Source organism: Onychomys torridus, chromosome 10 (genome assembly GCF_903995425.1).
Source record: "Onychomys torridus chromosome 10, mOncTor1.1, whole genome shotgun sequence".
Classification (NCBI taxonomy): Eukaryota; Metazoa; Chordata; class Mammalia; order Rodentia; family Cricetidae; genus Onychomys; species Onychomys torridus.
This window is the reverse complement of record NC_050452.1, coordinates 75,212,661-75,232,382: the sequence shown is the minus strand read 5'-3', so window position 1 is coordinate 75,232,382 and position 19,722 is coordinate 75,212,661. Positions and strand designations below refer to the sequence as shown.

The 19,722-nt window shown below is 47.0% G+C and overlaps 1 protein-coding gene across 4 annotated transcripts in view; it reads left to right on the top strand.

Moving 5' to 3' along the window:
• Aff1 (AF4/FMR2 family member 1) overlaps positions 1–19,722 on the top strand; it is a 165,747-nt gene that overhangs the window by 134,667 nt on the left and 11,358 nt on the right. For all 4 annotated transcript variants that reach the window (XM_036200863.1, XM_036200861.1, XM_036200864.1 and 1 more), the window contains 4 exons: positions 6,142–6,196; positions 6,316–6,353; positions 8,631–8,787; positions 13,445–14,443. In XM_036200863.1, the coding sequence (XP_036056756.1) occupies positions 6,142–6,196; positions 6,316–6,353; positions 8,631–8,787; positions 13,445–14,443 (1,249 nt within the window). The remainder of the gene's footprint in view (positions 1–6,141; positions 6,197–6,315; positions 6,354–8,630; positions 8,788–13,444; positions 14,444–19,722) is intronic.

Below are 19,722 nucleotides of genomic sequence, written 5' to 3'. Positions count from 1 at the left end.
TTGTCTGAAGGATGGTTTCTTTTGCTTGGTCAGAATATACTTCATTCTGGTCTTGGTGGATGAGGAGTTTTTGCTTGTTAGTGACCTCTCTTGAAAAAGACAAAACCCAGCAAACCCGTGCCACTTGCGTTTCCCCCTTTCTGTTCTGTGTTTCATTTTGGGGAATTTTGCCGGCAGTTTTGAATCACTGGCTTAGACTACAGGGAGAAAGGAGGAGCTGGGGCCAGGGCCAGTGCTGCTGAGAGTCTGGGAGACTGCCCCAGGTCACCAGGCTCTGCACTTGTTTGTGACGGTTGGACGTTGGGGATCAAGCCCTGGTCACCAAAGAAGGTCCTGGCCGTTGTCTGTGGGGGCATCCAGGGGGGAGACCTGAAGCCCTGTGTTCACCTGGCGTCAGTTCGGCAGGGAGCAGAGCGAGCAGGGCAGTGTCACCGAGTGCAGGAAGGAGCTGGGTCTCTGGTGTGTGAGTGAAGCATGAAAGACGAGTGGGCTGCGCCCTTGAAGCCTTCAGAGAGAGAGTGGGCGGAAGTCACTTCCTCCTCTGTCCATCACGTGCAGGCTAGTTCCTAGTAACTGCGTGACGACCACTGAAATCAGAGAAGCCCACGGGTCCATTGCAAATGGACTTATATCCCGTGACGGAATTCTCTAAATAAAAACTGCTAGTTGATATTTGAAGCAAGTACACACGAGATGCTCTTTAGGTACGCAGGGAGAGGGTTCCAACAGGACAGGAGCAGGAGCGGGCAGGTGAGGATGGGAGGGAAGATGGAGGACGATGGGTAATAAAGGTTGTGTGGTTTCAGTGGTGGTGTGGGGTACTGGGTTCATATAATTGACAGGTGCCAAAATGAAATGTACCCCATGAGCAGAGGGAAGTCCTTTTATGTACTTGCCTCTAGTGGAGAGTGAGTTAATTTATGCCATAGTGTCCTCACACTTAGCGTGGCGGGTTCCTTAGATCATTAATTTGATCCAGTGACCACATCCAGGCTCCCGTGTAGTTAGGCTGCCTGAGTGGCGGCTGGTGGAGTGTTGGGCAATGGTCTCTTGTCCCTTGCACTTCAGAATTGTTAATTGCAGGGTTGTTTATGCTCTGACTTAAAAAAAGAAAGTCAGTCTGGATCCTGCTAGATCTAGAAGTAGCTTACCCATTTGAAAGAAGAGAGGACATGGAAGGGAGGAGGCGGCCAGTGGGACAGCCCAAACTGTTCACAATCTGTGGTAACCCTGTGTCTGTACAGCCTTGGGTGGAGGAGCAAAGTGGTAGATTGAATGCCTAAGCGGAATGTCTATTTGAACACACTGCCTTTGTGTGAATGTGTCTTAAGCTCTAGTTACTTCTGAGCCTTTCGGCAAAACCCTGCCAGTACTGATCACCAAGGTGTTAGCACTGTTTGTCTCCAAGTTCAGGGAGGGTATGTTTGTTCAATGGTGCTTGCCTTAGCAGTCCACTTCCTTTCCAAGATCTGCAGTTTCAGGACAACACACAGCACATTTCCTCTTCCTAGGGTTATTGTGTCTTCTGCACTACGGTTCCTTTCTGGGAGCCCAGGGCAGTTGGCAGCCCCTCAGGGCCGTGGCACCCATGCCTTAGGAGCTGTAGAGAGGTCCACACCCACTGCTGCTCACGCTCTCCTCCTCCTCCTCTCACTGATGAGCTGCCGGAAAAGGTGCTTTCCTTCATTTGTTTGCTTATTGCCTCTGAAATCAACCCCTGCTTTGAATAAAGGAGTAAAGACCAAAATCACTCTCTCACTGAAATCTGACTTACCTGGAAAATCCTGTTTGAAAGAGGGAAGGTGTGACTTCAGGGCTACCTGGCCTTGGGGGAGAAGGAAGGGGTGTTAATGACAGCCAGGGCAAGTCTGATATTTTTGTAAATAAACCTGAGTATTCAGGTTGTCTCAGTAGTGCTAGTTTTTAAATCCCTTGGTACAGATGGGAGGGTCAGTTCTCCCTGTACTGGGACAGCACTCGGCTTCCTTTTTCTTTTTTCTTTTTTTCCCCCCCGAGACAGGGTTTCTCTGTAGCTTTGGAGCCTGTCCTGGACAGCTTTGTAGACCAGGCTGGCCTCGAACTCAGAGATCCACCTGCCTCCGCCTCCCGAGTGCTGGGATTACAGGCGTGCGCCACCACCGCCTGGCTCAGCTTCTATTTTAATCGCCATAGCAACACATGTCAGCTGAAGGGCTCTAGGCCTTCTGGCCTTGTTTATTGCATTTTGTTTTTCTGTAGTCCAGGGGATTGAACCCTGGGCCTTGCTCAGGCTCCTGGAAATTTACATCCCTGATCCCCAAATGTCCTTTAGAATGAGGTCTGATGACACAGTTTGCTTGTCCCAGTTAACTTAAATCATATTAAGAAAATTAATTTTTTTCTCTTGACATTTTATAAAAAGTTAGTGTATACTGATGGATAATGTTTTACTTGGGTACTCATGGGCAGCTCTAACTGAAAGTGTCATCAGTGGATAAGTATCACCAAAAATAAATTGTAGAAACTGTCAGGTGGGAGTTTGATGTTATTAGTTATTAGTTGAGGTACCACCCCACTACTTCAGGAACACAAGAGCACACACCTGTGCTGTCGTTTATACACTGGCTGCTGCTCTCTTGGCCTAGGTTTTACAGGCAGGAGCTGGACTGGATCTGGGAGATTTCAGTTCTCACTTAGAGGGAACAAAGTTCTTACCCAAGTGTGATTCATCCCATCCTCCGTGTTCGGGGACCAGTCCCCTCCCAGAGAGCACACAGACCTGAATTGCTTAGAGGACACCAGGAGACATGAGCAGCACCCCTCTCTTGTACCCAGGCTCCACTTTCTGCAACTGTAGAGATTCTTTCTGCTTTTGAAAAATCATAGCAGCATTCATGAATTCCCCTATGAGCAAGATTTGGTTATGATTTTTAAGTAAACTATAGGTGTTATACATCTCCCTTGTTAAAACTTGAAGTGACATCTCACTGCCTGCCTCCTGGTAGCGCACTGATGTGAATGCTGAGTCACCCTCATCTGGTGTCGTAAACTGTTCTCTGGAAGGTTCTGTGGTTGCTCTTGGCTGGATCAGCAGACTCTGCCAGTACTTCTGACTGCTGATTCCCATCTGAGTTCGGTCTTTGCTTTTGTTGTTTTTGAGAAGTCTCACGTAGTCCAGTTTGGCCTGGAGTTTGAACTTGTTCTTCTCTGTAGTTGAGCTTAAATTTTTGATTCTCCTGCTTCAACCTTCCCACCTCTCAAGTGCTAGGACTTCAGGCATGTGCCACTATGGCGGCTGCTTCTCTTCCTTCTCCTCCTCTTCCTCCTCCTCCTCCCTCCAACCCCTCCTCCTCCAACTCCTCCTCCTCCTAATTTTCCTGTCTGTCTGTCTGCCTACTCACCTACCACCTGCTGTTCCCATGAATAGTGATGGAGGACAGAAGACAACTTGCAGGAGTCAGTTCTGTTCTAACACATGGGACCTGGGGGCCAACCCCAGTCAACCTGCTTGGCAAGCAGCTGCCTTTACTCTGAACCATTTCACTGGCCCATGACATTTTATTTGTTATCTCTTTGTTTTTAGACCAGGTTGGACTTGAACTCAGATCCTCCTACCTCTGCCTTGTGAGCATTGGGATTAAAGGTGGGCACCACCACACCAGGCCTGGGCAGCTTTTTAATTCTTTATTAAATCAATTATACTCACAGATTTAGACCATAGGAGACACTGAGCGTATATACTGCACCAATAGCTTACACAAGGCATAGAGATTATTTGTTTTTATTTTGTAGGGCATACTCAGATCCGTCCGTCTTCATGCAGTATTCCTTCACCGAGCACTGTCTACTTTTAGAGTCTTGAATAGCAGATAATGTTTTACTGTTGACTTCTCATCCTATCTAAGCTCCAGAAGGAGAAATTTATAGACTTTCTCCATGGTACCTGCTGTTTTCAGATGAGGTCAGAACTTCCTGTGTGTGCCTTTACTGACTTCAGGAGAATATATCCATAGAAGCTAGGTGTCATTCCATAGCAAGGGGGAAACATGAATGGGCCTTTTAATTCCCTGCTGTGGGTGGGAGTGTGGTGGGGCTACAAGATCATCTGTGGTACAGAAAATTAAGAAAGAGTATTTTTATACAAGATAAACCCAGTAGCTCAGGGTCAAGGTTAGCTCCTGCAGTGTTGTTGTTGTGGTTAATACTGAGTGCACTTTGCTCCCGGGGCCAGGCTCCCCCCTCCCGTTGTGTTATACCTTGGGAAGTTTTCCTCCAAATATAATACCTTTTGATGGGTCCCCTAGCCAAGCCAGCCTAGCAGCAAACCTGTTGAGTAACTTTTTTTTTGCATACTATTCTGATGGCCAACTGCCAAGTCCCATGACTGAAGGCTGTGTTTTCTAGACACGGTAAAATAAGAATTTAGTTTCTACTTGATAAACATTGAGTGAGATCTTCAACTTACAAGTATCTAAAATTTTTCTTTTCTCTCTTTCCGTCTCCTCTTTTATATTGTTTGTCTTTTGAGACAGGTATTCTTATTCTTCTTCTTCTTTTTTTTTTTTTTTTTGAGCTGAGGATTGAACCCAGGATCTTGGGCTTGCTAGGCAAGCACTCTACCACTGAGCTAAATCCCCAACCTGAGACAGGTATTCTCTGTGTAGCCCTAGCTTGTTCTGAAACCGTAGACCAGGCTAGCCTTGAGTGCACTCAGAGATCAGTCTGCCTCTGCCTCCTGAGTGCATTAAAGGTGTGAGTCAGCACACCCAGCTTCAGTTTTCATTTTTTTCTTAAAAATTATTTATTTATTATGTACAGCGTTCAGTTTGCATGTGTCCCTGCAGGCCAGAAGAGGGCGCCAGATCTCATTACAGATGGTTGTGAACCACCATAAGGTTGCTGGGAATTGAACTTAGGACCTCTGGAAGAAGAGACAGTGTTCTTAACCTCTGAGCCATCCCTCCCGCCCCCAGCTTTCATTTTTAAAAACTTACGAAGGCAGGGTTTTAGCACATGTGCTGGTGAAATAGTCCCTTGTTGGAATTTGCACACGGTCGTTTGTAAAAAGCCCAGCTCTGTAATTTATCTCATTAGAAAATGTAGTGATTCTGTTTAAACCAGGGTTTCCTGAAGGAACCAGGCCTTTCTCCTACTTCATGGTACCTCAGTAAGAAATGGTGTGCAAATTACCAAGGAGGTCTTTTGAGAGCTACCAAATGATTTTTAGTTTGTTTTCTGGGACATAAATAATACACAGACAGATTTTTTTTTCCATTTTGCGTCTAACTTTAATAGCGTGCTTATAAAATTGGAGAGAAGTGTGAGAGAATGATTAGTGAGGGATGCCTTTGATATTTGGGGGTCTCTGGAAAAAGCATGAAGAATGGGAGGGCAGGTGCCCAAACTGAGAAGACATGTACTACTTAGAAACATTTTTATTTTAACATTGAAGTTTTGCCATGAGCCTGAGTGCCTAGAAATGTGTAGTGATAAAAATATTAGGGAATGGGCTGACTTTGTTTTCCCCTGCCAGAATTAGTACCTGTAAATTTAAAGTATTTTCTTACCAACAACAGGGCTATTTGTATCACTAATTAAATTAGTGGAACATCAATCATTGATTTGTATCTAAGTAGACAAAAGAGGATGATTTTTTTTTTTTTGCCTGTAAAAAGTGTTCAACATTAATAATGTCCAGCCATCTTGAAGTTTTGTGTGCTTAGCACTGTTTAAATACTTCACACACCCATTCAGCATCAGCACATGGAAGGATAATCATTTATTAGGAGTGCTTCTCTTAAAGTCCACGGAAGAAAGTTATTCAAGTGTATTTGCTGTGTGTATGTGTTCTCTGACTCCATTTGTGCAGATGCTCTCACTGAAGGAGTTGAGGGCACCGTCTTAGGGCACATTAGAAATGGCCAAGTTCTGTAGGGTTCAGAACAGAAAATTCGGGTTTTGACATGGTAGGAGCTTGGCTGATCTGCTTCCAGTGTTAAAATAAAATGGTAAAGCTTGAGTTTCTAGAAAATTGAGCTAAGCAAGCCTCTCGCTTATTCCGGCCTTCTCCCTCTTTGGCGTCTTTAGGCACGTGTTCTATTTAAATGCCCCCGCAATGATTGGCGCTCTCAGACTCCCCGCTGTCTGTCTTTTTTTTCCCAGCATGCTCGAGGATGACCTCCAGCTCAGCGACAGTGAAGACAGCGACGTTGAACAAGTGAGTGTTGAACTCTGAGAATCCTCTAAGTCCACGGGAGGCACCCCAGCCGCTTGTCCTAACCTGTGTTTTTGTTCTTTCTTGGAACTTCCCACCCTTACGTTACCGTGAATGTCCAGGCTGCAGAGAAGCCTCCATCCCCACCTGCGCCTCCAAGGTACCGTGTGCATTTCTCCCCATCGACCCCAGAGCTGCCGTTCCCTCGCCACACACACCCCTAACCCAGACGAGAATAAAGACTTAGTGTCTCCGTAGAGTCACGAAAGGGATGATACCAGGTCACAGGAAGAAAAGTTTGATTATATTTTAAACCTGAGTCAGCTGTGGGAGGTCATCAACCCTGTAAAGGAGGAAGAGGCCCTGCAACCACCCACAGCAAGGTTTTGGAGGTTAAAATTCTTTGAGCTCAGGGGTTCGAGTCGGTAAAGTGCTCACCTTCCAAGCACTCAGCGCCTGCATAAGAAGAGTCAGGTATAGAAACAGGCAGGTTCCCTGGAGTCCACGAGAGACCCTGTCTCCAAACTGGAAATTGATTGAAGAGGACACTTCATATTGACCTGGCCTCCATACACACAAGTATTCACTTGTACACATGTGCATGTTTACCCTCATGCTTACACACACACACACACACACACACACACACACACACACACACACACATTGAGCCAGGTATAATGAATAATGATGCACACCTGTAATCCTTGTGGGAAGCTGAGGCAACCAGATAGAAAGTTTGAGGCCAGATAGAGTATAGATCGAGACTTTCAACAATATTTTAAGGATAAGCTTGGCGTTGTGTGACCAGTGTTTGAGAAGTTAGAGGAAGGAACTCATGTATTTGTGAAACTGATGGATAACTGTGTTTTCAAAATGAGTAGTAATGGATTCTTCCAGAGCTTGTTCCCAGGGTTTCTCTTTTCTTAGCTTCAGCTGCTTTAAAATGTGACTCGTAGGACATTTAATGCAAGGGGAGCTGCATTACCTTCAAATGAGTTAGCCCTGTTTTAGACAAGGAATGCTCTGTGTTTGGGAAATGGAAACTAATTTTTAAACTATTTTTACAGTATTTTCCTCCTGGTACTAAATGTAACAATTTAAGGTGAAAAATACCTGTCCCTCATAGACAAAGACTTGCAAGGTGCCCAGCCATTTAGACGGTCACCGAAAAGAACCTGAGTGTCAGTAGTGATATTGTGGTTATTAACAGTAAAGGAAGCATTAATTATAGAGTTCACAGATTCGTACGCCCAGCCTGTTTGTTTATATCCAATCTTGTTAAAGTTTCAAGTGGCTCATGTTGACTCATAAACTATGACAAACTGGTCTGTTGTAAAAGCTAAGGTAAAGGCCACAGTGAAGCCAGAGGGCAGGGGACATCGAGGGGCAAGAGCTCTCTTCCCGGTGGGTCCCGCCGCTGTCACCGGCTCACACCCTGCAGCTGACTCATCTCCCATGAGGAGCAAAGGTCCCAGGACGATGTTTGCTCTAAAATGAACCCAGCCAGTGATTTTTATTACATTGTTTATTATTCATTACTTAATAAGAGTTTGCTTTGAGAATATTGTAGGGAGGTTCAGAAACATTGCAGGCTATGGTTAAAGATGTCTGCTGTAGCCAATAACGTTTAGGGCAGCTAAGACTGCGTATGCTTTGAAACTATATGTCTAGCCTCGGTCCATATGTTTTCTCATTGACCTACAGTTAATGGCCGACTTATAAAACTTGAAGTTGTTCATGCCCAGCTAGTCATAAAGAATGGCCTATTGTCTAACTCCACCAGGAAGTGACTGGGCCACTTCTGAGCTCACCCTGCCAAGGAACTCTCTGTATTCAGTGGTGTCTGGTTGCTGTGTAGTTAGTTAGGCCCTATGTAGAGTTTTACATGCTAGCTTTTTTTTTTTTTACACTTTTTGTTTTGAGTTATATATAGTAGGAGTCAGTAACCTTTGTGAGCCACATAGTAAATATTTTAGCCTTTGTGGGATATAGAACTCTCTGTAACTGCTTAACTCTACTATCAAAGCACCAAAGCCACCACAGATGGCCTCTAAGACAACAAACAGTTGCAGGCGTGTTCTAATAAAACTTTATTTAGAAAACATGGGAGGCTGTCCAGACCCAGGGACCCAGGGACCCAGGTTTACCAGCCCTTGGTTAGGCACCTGGCACAGGTTTTGTTTATGGGTTTTGTTTGTTTGTTTGTTTGTTTGTTTTTTGAGCTGAGGATCGAACCCAGGGCCTTGCGCTTGCTAGGCGAGCGCTCTACCACTGAGCTAAATCCCCAACCCCCAGGTTTTGTTCATATCATCCACCGGATGGTAAGCCCGCGTGGGTGCTTTTACTTTCTAGGAGCAGCTGGATGGGCAGAGGCAACGGGGGATGATCTCCTGTGTGCCTCTGATGGTCCTCTGATTGTCCACTTGCTCTGCAGCGCTCCGCCGACGCTTCCCGAACCAGTGGTGGTGTCAGCGCATTCCAGCAGTACTGAGTCGGAGAGCAGCGCGTCAGACAGCTCCTCGGACTCAGAGAATGAGAGCAGTTCCAGCGACAGCGAGGAGAACGAGCCCCTAGAGACCCCGGCTCCCGAGGTAGTGTGGCCCGTTCAGAAGGCAATCCAAGATGGCAGTGTGCTGCTGGCTCTTGGGAGGGAGTCAGAGCCACACACTGCCCCTGACCCTGGAAAGTCTCGACTTTGGGCGATGCTTCCCCACTGTATGGAGCCATGTGCTTCCGCTTGCTGCTCCCCCAGAGCTTGGCCGTGGAGACACACGGGCACGACAGGTTCCAAGCGTCGCTTCCTCAGAGTATCTGCACTCCATCTATTCTTTTGAGAAGGAAAACCTGTTCGAAGTAGGTTACTACTGTATTAGTGTCAGTGGAAGTTCTTTGAAAATTCTGTGAGTTAATGGAAATGAAAGAAATGAGCTAGAAGCAAGTCGTCAGTTCTGTTTTTGAATCACTAAACGCCATGCAGTAACTTAATGGCAAAATGATTCACCGGGGCTCTGGGTCTTGTCCTTTCTGCCCCAGGTAATGTAGGGACAACTGAGTGTGTTGATACCCACTCTGGAAGAAACTCTAAAGATAAACAAACAGGAAGACTGGGAGCCGTGAGAGTTATATTTTGCTGGAGAATTCACACTATGTGCCGATTGGTTACACATCAGAAATTGTCTGTAATAGCTAACAAGGTAGCAGTATCAAAACTGAGCTTGTGGAAAGGGAAGGCATTCTTATTTATTTTCTTTCTACTGCATGAGACCAGCCCTTCTAGAGAATACTGCCTCTGTATTTAAGATTAGAATGCCAGGAAGGAGGCTTTTGGATAAGACAGCATTAAAGTTTTCTGTGTCCATCTCAGTGAGATGGTGGTTCCCCTAATGCAGCGACTGAGCACGGCCGGAGAGTGAGCTGTGGCCTCAGCCTGAATGAGGGCGGCTGAGATTGAGGAAGTGCGTACAGTACCGTTTGTTAGGCAGACTCTGCTGGCACAGGACAAACAGTCAGGGGTGTCCTTCTGGTTTGTTTTTTGAGGTTTTTACAGTGCATGAACGTGGATCAGCATTGACTACATTTGAGGAGCCTTTTCGAGTTTAAAACAACTCGTAGTGGGTCTCTTGGTTCCTCCTGGGGCACTGACAGTATGACGTGATTCTTCTGGATCTTAGGAGGGAGGTGACGAACATGTTGTGTAGATAATGCTGTGATGGTCGCCATCACAGAGCCATGTGTGAAGTGTTTCTGTTGTTTTGGGTCCTGGGACATGAATGTAGAGCATCCTCAGCATGCATTCTGCTGCTGACCTGAATTCTTAGCCCTGCGCTTTAGCTTCAGTAAGAAAAATGTGCATGCTTGTTACATTTTTAACAGAAAATGTTCAATGAAACAATGAAGTTCAATTCAAAAAAGATTAAGTTAAACACATTTGGCTGCATACTTGGAACTTGGAAAAAAAAATAATTCCCTCTCTTAAAAAAAATATTCCTGCCCAGCGGTGGTGGCGCACGCCTTTAATCCCAGCACTTGGGAGGCAGAGCCAGGTGGATCTCTGTGAGTTCAAGGCCAGCAGGACAGCCAGGGCTACACAGAGAAACCGTGTCTTGAAAAACAAAACAAAACAAAATCATCCTTGCTGGGTTGTAGCATTCCTAGGGCCCTTGTCACCAAGAAGAAAAATAGAGAAATGATTTAATCTCATGTTTGTTATAAATGCATTTGTCTCGTTGATCAAAAAAGGACCGGAGTAGAGCTTGCTGAGGGAGCACGTGCCTATAATCCTACCCCTGAGGGTCCTGAGGCTGGAGGGCAGCCCGAGCTACGCAGTATACCCTAGCTCCCCAAAGTCCAAATGAGCAAAAGTCCAACAAGGTAGATTGGAACTCCCTAGGTGTAAACCAGCTGTTCCTGTCTCACTGTGAAGAAGCTGCGTCTCTGTGTGTGAGGCCTGTGCTCTGTACTGAGGCTCTTTCTTGGGAATATCTTGTCTTGGTTTATTTTCATTTTCCCATAGTTATTTAACTACTTTTTGTCCCCTTTGAAATGAGAATCTCCCAAGTTTTCCCGTTTAGGTGAGGGTAACATGGATTATATAATCAACTCTATACTAGCTTTAACTTTCTCATCTACTTCTGTTTTTAATTACTAATCAATTTTGAGATATGGTCTCACTATGTAACTCTAGGTGCCCAGGAACTCATTCTGTAGATTGGATTGGAAGGGATCCGCCTGCCTCTGCCTCTCGAGGGCTAGGCTTAAAGGCATGCCCCACCATGCCCCACTTATTTATTTTGTGTGTGTGTGGGGGCACACTTGAGGGTGAACAGAGGACAGCTTTTGGAGCTGATGTCCACTTTTATATAGGCCCCAGACATCAAACTCAGGTTTAAAATAGACATACATCTGTTATTACTTCCAGAGGTTAGGGGAACCAAAGGAGTGTTTAGACACACTCAGACTGTGCCACATGCCTTCACTGACTTCTAGTGTCCAGTGGTTAGGTTTTACCACCATTGAGAGGAACAAAGGGTACATAAGGAAAAGCCAAACTTCATCCTATCTGGCTTCTGTTTGAAAGTTAGAATCTGATTTAGCCAAATCTCTTATTCAAACATCTCAACCCAAATAATTCCTAGCCTTAAGCTGCCATATCATTTGCAATTTCATTTGGGTACAGAGGAAGAGCTGTCTAGATTTTTCCAGATGGGCATTCCACTCAGGGTTACTGTGGGAAAGTGGTCTATAGGGCTCCCTTCTGGACCTCCAAGAACACAGTGTGGCCAGGACACTCCTTCAGAGACTACTGAGTGCATCTCAGTATTGCTCTGTCTTAGGGGTTCTTGTGGAAGTGACTCCTCCTTTGGGTCCACACATGAATACATGCTAAGGAGCCTGTTGGAGATTGATGGGGCTGCAGCGGTAGCCAGAGGTGTTGACCTATCCCGGCCTTTCCCCAGGAATAGTGGGAAGACTTTGGCTCCAGGGTACTCTGCCTTACAGCTTTATCAGATCATTTCACCACTGTGCTACCAAAAGCCTTGAGCCTAAGTAGGAAATCATGTGGCAAGGAGCTACTCCGCTGCCCCGTCCATTCCACATTCTTAACCATCTGGCCTTGTTAGACTATTGAATACACATTATATTTCCATGTGATAAAATGCCCCGCAAATTATAGCAGTTGTCTTTTCATCTGGCTGAAATTCAGATGAGCACCTGGATGAGCTGGTGTTAGTTGGAGGCAGGACAAGAGGTCCGTGACCACAGGAACATTATAGGGTAAACAGAACAGAGCCCAGCCTCTTTCTGCCCAAGGGAACCCTCCTGGCTTCCCTCTCTCATTCTTTGGGGTGGTGTTCTATTGTGGGTGTTGTTCTTTTGTGAGCACAGGAAGCCTAGGTCATCTTATTTTCTGGCCCTACCAGACCTAAATGCACTTACACTGTATGTCTTGTATTAGGCCTGCATGTTTTTGCAAAGTTGGATTATTTGGTATATTTTACTTCGGACAATTGTTAGCCATCTTCCCTTTGAAAAACTTCCATTCCAAGGCTGAGGGTAAAGGTCAATGATAGAGCACTGGTTCACTAGGCACAAGGCTTGCAGTTTGTTCCCCAGCACGTTAAAACACATTTAAGAAAATTATATTAGGTTAAACCTACTGGATTGCTCTTATCAATGATCTAATCAGTTAGATCTCATTTGTAATATGTTTTAGTTAGCACTCTGGTGGTCTGTATATGATTTAACTATTTGTAAAAGCTGCCAATAAAAGAGAGAGAGAGAGAGAGAGAGAGAGAGAGAGAGAGAGAGTGTGTGTGTGTGTGTGTGTGTGTGTATGTGTGTGTGTATACACACATACACACACACACACAAAGAATGGTCCAATATCTCATGGCATGGCATTCATCAACAGTTAATTTAGTAGCAACAGTTAGAATCACAGGATGCTTTAGGAACTTCTGTTGATCTGCCCCATCAATTATTTGGGTAATAATCGATACTCCTGTCTTTGTGCTTAGGAACAGGTGCAAATTCAGACCTGGTTGCCTGTAGTAAAAGATGTTATGACTGCCTTACAGAGTGGAGGAGGGACTAGTCCCTGCTAACATGACTTCACTCTAGTTTGGAAATTAGATGTCTGTGTTATATCGTAATCCCATCACATATAAATTACTGTTTGTAAGTAAATAAGAGAAATTGAGTGTTAGAGTCCCTGTTAGTTGATAAAAGGGTTCTTTTTATTCCCTCACTCCTGCATTACAAGTCAAGTGTGTTCATTCTGTTCAAATTGAACCATAATTAACCATCAGGACAAAAAACATTCCACAAAGACTTCTCAGTAGTTGCCAACTGCTTATTAGTTGATATCTATTAGGCAAAGTTCTCAAATTGCAAAATTGTTCATTACAGACTCTGATTTGTAATTTGTGGGGAATGAATGGAAGGTAAATTCCTAGGCTCAGAATGAGCAATTCTCCTGGGGACAGCCCTGTATAATTGAACCACTAACACAAAAGAAGAGTTTATTGGCCAGGCGGTGGTGGCACATGCATTTAATCCCAGCACTCGGGAGGCAGAGCCAGGTGGATCTCCCTGAGTTCGAGGCTAGCCAGGTCTACACAGTTAGTTCCAGGACAGGTTCCAAAGCTACACAGAGAAACCCTGTCTCGAAAAAACAAAACGAAACAAAACAAAAGAGTTTTATCCACACGGATCGGTTAACACACTTTTCTCTGTCCTGGTTTCTAGCCTGAGCCTCCGACAACAAACAAATGGCAGCTGGACAATTGGTTGACCAAGGTCAGCCAGCCGTCAGTGCCCCTCGACGGTCGAGGGGGCACAGAGTCTCCACGCTGGCGCCAGGAGAGTAAAGATGGGGACCGCAGCACCGACCAGCAGCACCCGGAGTCCAAAGACCCTCCCCCCAAGAGTTCCAGCAAGGCTCTCCGAGGGCCCACTGAAGGGCCCCAGCCCGGGAAGAGGAGCTGCCAGAAATCCCCTGCTCAGCAGGAGCCCCCACCTCGGCAAACTATCGGAACCAAACAACCCAGAAAACCTGCCAAGGGTTCTAACCAGGCAGAGCCCCAGGCCAACTTGCAGGTGGAGAGTGAACCTGGACCCTTTCCCTATGGCTCAAAAGAGCAGACTTCCAAAGACAAACCCAAGGTGAAGACGAAAGGCAGGCCTCGTGCTGTGGGCAATAGGGAGCCCAAGCCTGAGGCAGCCGTGCCCAAGCCGCAGGCAGCCGTCCCTAAGCCGCAGGCAGCCGTGCCCAAGCCGCAGGCAGCCGTGCCCACCCCCAACGAGAAGAGGAAGCACAAGAGTCCCCCGGCCCCCTCCAAGGCCCCCTCAGGCCCTCAGCCTCCAAAGGACAATGGTGGGGACAGGAACCCTGAGCACTTTGCTCTTGTCTCCTTGTCTCAGAGCCAGGGTCCACCCCACAGCGGCAGCGGCGGCGTTAGGACTAGTGGTTGCCGACAGGCTGTGATTGTCCAGGAGGACGGCCGCAAAGACAGACTCCTGTTACCCTTGGGAGACACCAAGTTGCTCTCGCCACTCAGGGACACTCCACCACCGACGAGCTTGGTGGTGAAGATAACCCTCGACCTTCTCACTAGGATTCCCCAGCCCCTGGGGAAGGGGGGTCGCCCTCGGAAAGCGGAAGACAAGCCGCTGGCAGCAGCGAAGAGGCAGGACTCCGAGAAGAGATGCTGCGACACCTCCAGCCGAGTGACCAAGAAGAGAAAGGTGAGTACCGCGACGTGCCTGGCGCTGTGTGCATGGCCAGGGATCTTTGAGTTGTCTAGAAGAGGCCTTTGCCCTGCCAGCAGCACTTGACTGCTGCCCCTCTGGGTTCTCTTGGCCTGCACCCTCTTCCCATTCTGCAGGCAGTCAGGTGTGTCAGGGGCCCCCCCCCCCAGTCACTGAAGAAGTAAGCTTTCTCCGCACCCTGCCGCACTCTGAGAGAGCGAGCACATTTTTATGCATGCAGAGATCACTGTTCACTCTCTGGCATATGATGTTTTGCCCTGGAAATTAAGGTCCTCCGTGAATTGGAATGATAATTGGGTATTCTGAATTTCTTAAAGAATTGCTGTAACTCATGACCCATGCTTTGTTACTAGAACAAGTAAAGCATATGGGGAAGAGATCTTGAGGAAAGCGAACTGGTAGAGTGAGCTGCAGACTGCAGGGCACCTGCTGTTTAGTACGAGTTTTCATGGGAAACCCGCCTTATTTGAGACGTTCTATTACTTAGGCATGCTGCTGGTTTGGACAGTGTCTTCTTTATTCTAAATTGTTGAGCTCTGGCCCTCCTCCTTTTTTTCTTCTTTGTGATGAGGTAAGACTAGGGAGTGTTTCCCCAGGGGCACTCTTACTACCTGCCCACATCTTGACACACAAGCACAAAGAGACCAACTGTCATGCTGACGGGATGCGATTTAGCACTCTGGAGTCTATGAAAAATGTCTCACTCAGCAGTGGAACATGAGCTGAAAATAATGGGAAGGACTTCGAAGCTGGCTGTCGTGTCTGAGGCTGATTTACCCACCTGTTTAAAGATAAGGCATGGCTCTAGCGAACTGGAAAGGGTGATTCTTCTCCAGGACGTGGTTGTCAGAGACACCAGAGTCTGCATGACCAGCACATGCACTGTGGGCAACCCTTTCAGGGTGACTTGGGTGCTTGCTGAAGATACTATTTGATACTACTTGATACTATTTGATACTATTTGATACTACCTTTGGGCCGTACACTCTTAGGCCTCTCTCCTTTTTCCCTCTGTCCTCCCTCTGCTCTCACTCCCCCGCCCGTCCCGTGTCCTGCTTCAGTCTATACTTTCTCTCCCTGCTCTGGATTCTTCCAGATGCCTCTGGCTGTTCTCTCCCTCACATCTGCAACAAAAACCTTCCCCTCAACCATCCCTCAGAGCAGTCATGTCCTCACTTTATCCACAAAGCTCTGGCAAGCACTGAGGGATTTGGCTTGCACGTCTGACTGTGAGACAGGTCAAGACGGACCCGTTGTTTGGTTTAAATCCTGGCTGTAATAAAGACCTCCCAAGCCTGACTGCATTATAGTCACCTGGGGACGGCAGGGGGCCCCCCCCACTCTGGCATTTTTAAATTCCGAGGCAATCCTGTTGCTCCCAGGGCTGGAAGCAGTGGAGCGCAATGTGGTGCTCTCGGAAGCTGATGCTTGGGTAGAGAATTGTTCAGGTGTGCTGTGGGTGTGGCTAGCATGGACAAGGCCGCCAGGAATTCTTGCCTGGAATGTGTCATTAGTTAGCAGCTTGGCTGAGAAGCTATCAGATAGGCGTGAATAAAAAACCAGCTGCTGTGTTTACCCCTCAGAGTCACATGTCCTTCAGTGTGGGAGGTATTACGTAGGTCGTTCATTCTGTGCGTCATGGCCATTCAGGCCTCCCTGGCTCCAGTGGGTCACCTGGTCTGCAAACCTGGGGACCTGGCTCTGGGCCAGAGGTTATACTGACTTCTTTTTAACTTGAGACTATTCCCAAATTTAGGTTGTGAAGGCCTTCATTTTCAGTGTGAGTACTAGAAAAGGTTTTCTAAACATGTAGTCAGGGACATTTAAGAGTGTTCCAAATCTTTCACATTTGTGCTGTTTATTAAAGGCCCCTCAGAACTTCACCCTCTCCTGTTATGAAATTTAGTGTAAAAAAAAAAAAATCTCAGAGGATTCGCAGGGTCTTTAAAAGCTTTTTATTTAGCCTTAATACTCATGCGAATATCAGAGACCACATGGTAGGGTAGGCGTAGAGCTCAGTGTTTGAACACTTCCCTAGCATTTTAAGGCCCTGGATCCAATCCCCTGCCATGCAAACTATAAACCAGGCAATAAGAAAGATTGTGTTAATAGTGGCGATGAAGCCATCAGATGTGGCACCTGAGGGAACTGGGTTAGGAAGAGTTCATGAGGCACAGTGGAGAAACTTAGGTACATACACTTGAACTGAATACTCCTCACTCAAACTATTGACTGCAGTTTAGAAATTCAAGTACTAACATCCACTTTCTTTTCTTAAGCTAGGATTATGCCTCTCTGATTTGAAAACAAAACAAAACAAAAAAACACTGAAGTTGGCAGCATTCTAAAAACTCTAGCAGACATTGACCTCCACATGGAGTCCTACTTACGCTCACCTCTTCTGTAGATGATAGTTCATTTCATCCATTCACCTGAAGATTGCCCCTCAAATAAGTGGGTACTGTTTTGATTTTGTTATATTGTTCTCACCATGTAGCCCAGGCTGGCCTGGAAGCCAAGGTCCTGCTTCAGACTCCCAAGTGTTGGGATTACAGTTGTGTGCTTACATAAGTAGGTGGTCTTTCTTACTGGTCATTTCAACAAATTATGGAGTGAAGGAGTTCACTGAAGCCTTGCTCAAACACAATTGTTTCATTAACTAAGAAACCATCACCTTTGGTGGTGGTGGGGTATCAGTGTATTTATATACTCCTTTATTTATGTTGACAGAGGAAGGGATGCCGTTGTGTTTGATAGGAAAAGGTACGTTTTTTATGCTTGGGACAGTTACTTCTGCCTTTGACTTCCATCCAAAATCCAGCTGTCCTTTCTTTCCCTCATGCCTCCAGATTAGTAACCCCAAGTTTTGTCCTTACAAGTCAAGGGTATGACATCTGATGCCTTAGACTTTATTAAAATCTCCTAGGTTTCCTTCCTTGCTGCCTGGTTATTGGCTGGAGAGCATGGCAGCCATGTGGCAGCAAAGGCTGGCTTACATCATCAGTGCCTGTGTCTGCCTAACCAGGAAGAGGTAAAGCTGGTCTGTTTTCCTCTCCTGTAGTGCTTTCTTCTTGAAATCCAGAGAGGCTCAGAATCTCATGGCCGCTCAGTAGATGCATGGTAGCTGCTCCTGTCCCCTGGTCCGTCCTCTCCCTCGCTCATTCTTCTGTCTACACATATGTCCTGAGAAGATTCTTGAGAGAGGCACAGCATTCAAGATCAATATTCTGACTCTGGTGACTGCACTCACTAGGGCAGTTACAGCGTTCCTCGGGTTCACGCCTCTGTTGCCCAATGTTGTCCCTGCCCCTGGCCATGCACACCCCTTCTCCAGGGTCTTAGGTTCCTCCTCAGACCCTCCTGTCTCCACCATCATAGCCAGGCTCCCAGGATCTTGCCACAAGTCAGACCTGTGGCCCCAGGTGACTGTCAGTTTTAGAAAGCTCTGCCTCTGGTTTCCTTTGAACGACAAGGCACCCTCATGACGAGACAGTGCAAGGCAGGTGCCAGGCCACTACCCATCCTGGAGGGAGGGCCTGCATAGCCCTGGCTCTTCTTCTTGCTCTTTTGTCCTGTTCTGTAGGTGGAGCAACACCTGGCACATCACCCAAAGGCTGCCCGACCCCACAACCACAGGCTGAGAAAAGCCAACAGTGCATTCATTGGGTTGGGTGGGCAGCTGTTGGCCCCTCTGTGGAGAGCTCAGGCACCACCGGAAGCCTGTCCTCCCAGAAAAAGAATTCCAGACTTTTGAGAGATGTCCTTTTTCTCTCCTAAAGAATATAGTGTTGTCACCCAGAAAAAGCTAAAGACCCCATGCCTCCTATGACTTAGTATGTCTTGCTTGTGGAATTCAATTCTCAGTCCTCAGCACCTACTTCGTGTGCCCTCACTTTGGAGACCCTTTTTCTAGTCTAGCCTCTCTAGGTTCCTGTGCAGCCCTATTGGTGAAATTATTAAGGCCACTCCTCGTAGTTAAAAGGGAGGTTTATTTTGTGGGGTAACTTATAAATGAAGGGGTAGGTTGCAGGGTCTGGCAAAGGTATGGCGCAGTCCGGTGGTGTTCTCTGCCAAGAGAGCCCTCTTCTCTTGAACCTGGGTCTTCAGCTTCCTTCCTTAGCCCCGCCTTGTAGGCGTGACCATTACTGAAGCCTCAGTGGGGGTTGGAACTTCCAGGCCAAGGCTGGAATGGCTACCCACTACACAGCCCTGCTTCCAAGATGGCTGCTCCGCCCCTCAGCTGCCATTCTTAGCTGACAAACATTACTGCCACTATGGAGAAGTCTGGGCCTTTCCGAACCGGAGGCAACGTCCACATGCCCACTGGAGCACACACCAGGGCCTCTTGCTTCTTTGGTCCCATGGCGGCCTTTCTCTGAGGCATTGGGTACCATGCTTCTGAGGTCTGAAGTGCCAACAGAAAGCTAATGATTCAGATGAGCTGTAAATGCTTGCATTTTCAGATAGATGCCTGTCTTCAAGTCGATGTTTGATTTCCCGTGAGCCGGTTCCTGATGGGCACAGGCTCCAGCTCCAGTCAGCTGGTGAAGAGCACCTTCCTCTGAAACTTCCTTGCTATGTGTTTAGGAGGAACATGTGTGGTTAATTGTGCTAGCAAGCATACCCCAGGCAACAAGAAGATAACAAACAGAAACGGATCCCATTTCCCTTCTGGACTCTGGTGTGGACAGCGTGTGTTTGGCCTTCCCTCTGTGTGTGTCCTGACCTGCCTGGAAATACCTTCCATTTAGAACGTGCTGCAGCATGTCGTGTGTGAGCTCATCTCCTCTTCGATTTCTCCAGACGTGGACGTGCTCCTTTGTTGTAGTCCTTGTCAGGCTACCTGCACGCAGCCCCCGAAGCTCTGGGCCTCAGGTGGCAGGGTGCTGCACCGGGGCAGAGACCCTGTTTCAGCATCTCGTTCATTGATCTTTGCCTCTCAACCAGGAGATGTGCCGGGTGCTCCCCTCGTTCTGTGCAGAGGCAGCCCCGGGACAGTGATGCTGAAGTCTTCTAGCGCACACCAGCAGCACTCACTTCTAATTTTCACTGCAAGAGTCGGCTGTTGGCCTGTGCTCACAGTGGTGTGGACTGCAGCATTTCAGTCGTGGCTTTAGGTCTTTCTTACCTCATACTCCGGATTTCATTATTAGGTCCATCAGGATATATTTCCCAGTCTTCCATAACAGTGGTTATAATCCTGTGTATGTATGTGCTTAGCATGTATATGTATATAGATGGGAACGGGGTGTGGG